Genomic DNA, 6,000 nt, shown 5'->3' on the forward strand with positions numbered 1-6,000 from the left:
GATAAATAAAAATAAATAAAAATAATTATTATTATAAACAAACAAAAATTGTCAAAAAGATACTGAGATTTTATAAACTTAGTAAATGGCAAGTGTTTGCTAACAACTGTGTTGATCTGAGCAGTGTTTTGTGTGTGTTTGTGTTTACGCAGTGAGAAGTGTCGAGTTCCAGCGTGGTGCGACCGCATCCTGTGGAGGGGGAAGAGCATTAAACAGCTTCATTACCAGAGTCACATGACCCTGAAAACCAGTGACCACAAACCCGTCAGCTCTCTGCTAGAGATCGGGGTGAGAGAACCAAGTCAAGTCAAGTAAAGGGGCGGGCGGGGTTTTGGTTTGAGATGAAGAGAAATGCTCACCATGGCTGTGTGTAACTACACGGCTAATATGTGAGAGGCCAATGCAGGAATGCAATAAAGCATTGCAGATAAACACCAGCATATTACTCTACTGGTAACACTTAACAAGAAGGTTCATTAGTTAATGCATTTACTAACATGATCTAATCATGAACAACACGTAGACAGCATTTATTAATCATAATTGAATATTTACTAATACATTATAACCACTCAAGTCCATACTTGTTAACATTAGTTAATGCACCATGAGTTAACATGAACTAACAATGAACTACTGTATTTTCATTAACTAACGTTAGCTAACATAAACAAATACAGTAGTAGATGTACTGTTGATTGTTTGTTTATGTTAGTAAATGTATTAATTAACATTACCACACTACTCTTAACCCTAACCCCAATAATAATAACAACGACACACATTCAGTGTTAATCCACACAGTGGCAAAAGTTGAACTCTTTTGAAAATTGACAGCGCAGCATGTGTGTATAATCAGCTGATGGTGGCCATAACAAAGGCAAACGGCAGAGGATCGTGAGTTCAGAAGCGCATTTTAATCATTAAAGGAAGAAGCACGCGTCGTGTTTTCAATGTGGTTTTGGAAGCAATATGTCAGGAGCCCCATAAAAACTTGATTTTAACTTGTAAAGCCGTTCATGGTTCTGCTCTGATATCTACATCCTCTTCCTCTCGTTATCTACATTCCGCTTCGGAGCTCACCTTGTTTCAGCCTTGTTGAAAACTTAGCACCATGGGAGGTAGGGTGTTCTTCTACCTTGCACCTAAATTGCGGAATGCTCTTCCCACAAACATCAGGAACGCCAGTTTCCTGGACTTTTTTAAGAAACTTCTTAAAACTCACCTTTTTAGTATTGCTTAGAATTTATGAGGCTTTCTTTTTTACTCTGTATTTTTTGTATTTCATGTTTTATTGTGTTCTAATGCTCTTGTTAGCACTTTGAGAAAAGGGCACTATAATAAAATGTATTATTATTAATTTATTATAAAGTTTTAATCTGAGAGATACAATACAAGCGCTGGGATACAGTGCATCAGGAAAGTATTGATATCAAAAAAAAAAAAAAATTGTTACAACCTTATTCCAAAATGGTTTAAATTCATTTATTTCCTCAACATTCCACACACAATCCCCCATAATGACAATGTGAACAAAGAGTTTTTGAAATTGTTGCAAATTTATTACAAATAAAAACCCTGAAAAATCCCATGTACATCAGTATTCACAGCCTTTGCCGAGCTCAGGTACATTCTGTTTCCACTGATCAATCTTGAGATGTTTCAGCAGCTTCATTGGAGTTCACCTGTGGTCAATTCAGTTGATTGGACATGATTTGAAAAGGCGTACACCTGTCTATATAAGGGCCCAGGGTTGACAGTGCATGCCAAAGCACAAACCAAGCATGAAGACAAAGGAATTGTCTGTAGACCTGTAGGCACAAGGCTGGGGAAGGTTACAGAAACATTTCTGCTGCTCTGAAAGTTCCAATAAGCACAGTGACCTCCATCATCCTTTAGTGGAAGATGTCTGGAACCACCAGGATTTTTCCTAGAGCTGGCTGGCCATCTAAACTGAGGTGAGGTGATCAATAACCCGATGGTCACTCTGTCTAAGCTCCAGCGTTCTTCTGTGGAGAGAGAAGAACCTTACAGAAGAGCAACCATCTGTGCAGCAATCCACCAATCAGGCCTGTATGGTAGAGTGGCCAGACCAAAGCCAATTCTCGCCTGGAATTTGCCTAAAGGCATCTGAAGGACTCTCAGACCATAAGAAACAAATACTCTGGTCTGATGAGACTCAAATTGAACTCTTTGGAGTGAATGCCAGGCATTACGTTTGGAGAAAAGCAGGCAGAGCTCATCACCAGGCTAATACTATCCCTACAGTGAAGCATGGTGGTGGCAGCATCATGCTGTGGGGATGTGTTTCAGCAGCAGGAACTGGAAGACTAGTCAGGATAGAGGGAAAGATGAATGCAGCAATGTTCAGAGACATCCTGAATGAAGACCTGCTTCAGAGTGCTCTTGACCTCAGACTGGGGCGACGGTTCATCTTCCAGCAGGACAATGACCCAAAGCACACCGCCAAAATATCAATGGAGTGGCTTCACAACAACTCGGTGAATGTCCTTGAGTGGCCCAGCCAGAGGCCAGACCTAAATTCTATTAAACGTCTCTGGAGAGACCTGAGAATACATGTACACCGTCGCTTCCCGTTCAACCTGATAGAGCTTGAGAGGTACTGCAAAGAGGAACAGGCAAAAATTCCTAAAGACAGGTGTGCCAAGCTTGTGGCATCATACTCAAAAAGACTTGAGGCTTTAATTGCAGCCAAAGGTGCATCAACAAATTAGGCTGTGAAAACTGATGTACATGTGATTTTTCAGCTTTTTTACTTAGAATAAATTTGCAACAATTTCAAAAACTCTTTTATCACATTGTCATTATGGGGGATTGTGTGTAGAATGTTGAGGAAATAAATTAACTTAATCCATTTTGCAATGCGGATGGAACATTAAAAAATATGGAAAAAGTGAAGCGCTATGAATACTTTCCAGATGCACTGTAATGTTCAAACAGAATTCTTGCAGCCTTTTCTAACATCTGCTCTCTCTCTCTCGGCAGATCAAGGTGGTGAACGAGGAGTCTTACAAGCGCACGTTTGAGGAGATCGTGAGGCAAATCGATAGACTGGAGAACGACTGCATCCCTTCAGTATCTCTGTCTGAGAGAGAGGTCAGCACATCTCAGCTTCTTACGTCATACCAAGTTTGTGGATGACCGGATTCGACATTTTCATGTGTTTTACCACATATTAATTAGCCAACCAAATGTCAAAATAAGTGATATGATTTTAATTTAAGACAGGAATAATATTATTGCAGTTTAGTAAAATAATTGTTTTAAATACTCAATATTAGATTGTTTTATTAACTGTTTTGAGTATTACTTTTATTAATTCTATTATCATTGACATGTAGTTTTTATTAATAGTTTTAAGTAAACAAAATAAAATACAATAAAAATATAATTTGATTTGCACAAATGTTGTCAACATTTTCAATTAACACTTGCAAATTAATAATAAGTGTACAGTAATACTAATAAATATTCTAATTAGCATATTATGATGATTTGTGGAGGTGACCGGTCATGTGACCGAAGAGTTTAAATAATTAATTTTGATTTGTAATGATGTTTCAAAATATTAGTTTTAATGCTATATAGCAGGGGTCACCAATCTCAGTCCTAGAAGGCCGGTGTCCCTGCAGGGTTTAGCTCCAACTTGCCTCAACACACCTGCCTGGGTGTTTCAAGTATACCTAGTAAGAGCTTGATTAGCTTGTTCAGGTGTATTTGATTAGGGTTGGAGCTAAAATCTGCAGGACACCGGCCCTCCAGGAACAAGTTTAATGACCACCTGCTATATAGCAACCCTAATGTAAAAAAAGTCTGTAGTGTCAAAGCTCATGACAAATGAATAAATGTTTGATTTTTTTTGTTTGTTCTCCTGTTGTAGTTTCACTTCCAGGACGTGAAGTTCATGCAGCATCAGGCGAGGACTGTGACGGTCCATAATGACGGACAGGTGCCATGTCAGTTTGAGTTCATACAGAAGCTGGACGAGCCTGCGTACTGCAAGCCCTGGTTAACAGCAAACCCAGCTAAAGGCTTTCTGGCCCAGGGTGAGAAGACTAACACTTCTTAATAAAACAACCTGCTCTCTGATTTAAAAAAAAACACTGTATTTGATGAAATAGTGTCGGTTATTTCTCTTGACTGTGTGTGCTAAGTAGGTTTTACACAATTAGTTTCAACATCGTTTGTTTAGTCTTTAACTAGCAATAGTCTCAGCCAATCAGAACATGCTTGATAAATGATTTGTATTGTAGAATTTTGTGAAGCAGGATTTTTATGGCTAAGCTTAGTGGAGTTAAGTGGAGCAGCCCACTTTTAAGTTCATTTTAGAGCTCCCCCAGAGTTAGACATTTGAGTTTTACCTTTTTTTTTAGTCCATTCAGCTGATTTCTTGGTCCGAAGTTAGCACTTTTAGCTTAGCTTAGCATAGATAATAAAATCAGATTAGACCGTTAGCATTAGAAATAGGCTCATTTTAGAGCTCCCCCTAATGATAGACCTTTGAGTTTTACCAATTTTGAATCCGTTCAGTCGATTTCTTGGTACGAAGTTAGCTTTTTTTAGCTTAGCTTAGCATAGATCATTAAATCGGATTAGACCATTAGCATTAAAAATAGGCTCATTTTAGAGCTCCCCCTAATGTAAGACATTTAAGTTTTACCAATTTTGAATCCATTTAGTCAATCTCTTGGTACGAAATTAGCCTTTTTAGCTCAGCTTAGCATAGATCATTGAATCGGATTAGACCATTAGCATTAGAAATAGGCTCATTTTAGAGCTCCCCCTAATGTTAGACATTATGTTTTACCAATTTTAAATCCGTTCAGTCGATTTCTTGGTACGAAGTTAGCCTTTTTAGTTTAGCTTAGCATAGATCATTGAATCGGATTAGACCATTAGCATTAAAAATAAGCTCATTTTAGAGCTCCCCCTAATGTTAGACATTAGAGTTTTACCAATTTTGAATCCGTTCAGTCGATCTCTTGGTACGAAGTTAGCCTTTTTAGCTTAGCATAGCATAGATCATTGAATCGGATTAGACCGTTAGCATTAGAAGTAGGCTCATTTTAGAGCTCCCCCTAATGTTAGACATTAGAGTTTTACCAATTTGAATCCGTTCAGTCGATCTCTTGGTACGAAATTAGCCTTTTTAGCTTAGCTTAGCATAGATCATTGAATCGGATTAGACCAATAGCATTAAAAATAAGCTCATTTTAGAGCTCCCCCTAATGTTAGACATTAGAGTTTTACCATTTTTTAAATCCATTCAGTCGATCTCTGTGTCCGAAGTTAGCACTTTTAGCTTAGCTTAGCATAGATCATTGAATCAGATTAGACCATTAGCATTAAAAATATGCTCATTTTAGAGCTTACTCTAATGTTGGACATTTGAGTTTTACCATTTTTTTAATCCATTCAGTTGATCTCTGAACAGCAACAGCAAAAATATTTGTTTTGAGTGACTGCTACACTCTGATGATTTCAAGTGCGTCTTTTATCCTCATTTTTGAGTCGATTTGGAGAAAAGCGACTGCTAAATCACTAAATGTAAATGTAGGTGCCAGTGTGGACATCGACCTGGAGGTGTTTGTGAACCGTCACACAGCCCCAGAGCTGAACGCAGGCCTGCAGCAGCTGGAGGACATCCTGGTCCTGCATCTGGAGCGTGGTAAAGATTACTTCATCTCCATCACCGGCTCCTACCTGCCCAGCTGCTTCGGCTCGTCCCTCAGCGCTCTGTGTCTGCTGAGAGAGCCCATCCAGGACATGCCTCTGGAGAGCATCCGAGAGCTGGTGAGATCCTGCCTTTACCAACCGATACCTTGGGGATTTAGACAAAACTATACGGGTTTTTGACATTGAACTACATGCTTGAAGTTTAGGCAGAGAGCTGTTTTGTTCTGGTTTGGATTAAAAACATCTTCATCCAACAGTCAATACAGGACTATATTCATAGTGGGGGAAATAGGTATTGAACAC

The 6,000-nt window shown here is 38.8% G+C and overlaps 1 protein-coding gene across 4 annotated transcripts in view; it reads left to right on the forward strand.

Annotated features, from left to right (window-relative positions):
• The window catches only part of inpp5b (inositol polyphosphate-5-phosphatase B), a 55,339-nt gene that overhangs the window by 40,646 nt on the left and 8,693 nt on the right, over window positions 1–6,000 (forward strand). For all 4 annotated transcript variants that reach the window (XM_087286442.1, XM_087286443.1, XM_087286444.1 and 1 more), the window contains 4 exons: window positions 153–288; window positions 3,007–3,117; window positions 3,902–4,067; window positions 5,579–5,814. In XM_087286442.1, coding sequence (XP_087142568.1) covers window positions 153–288; window positions 3,007–3,117; window positions 3,902–4,067; window positions 5,579–5,814 — 649 coding nt within the window. The remainder of the gene's footprint in view (window positions 1–152; window positions 289–3,006; window positions 3,118–3,901; window positions 4,068–5,578; window positions 5,815–6,000) is intronic.

Source organism: Danio rerio, chromosome 16 (assembly GCF_052040795.2).
Source record: "Danio rerio strain M-AB ecotype USA chromosome 16, GRCz13ab, whole genome shotgun sequence".
Lineage (NCBI taxonomy): Eukaryota > Metazoa > Chordata > Actinopteri > Cypriniformes > Danionidae > Danio > Danio rerio.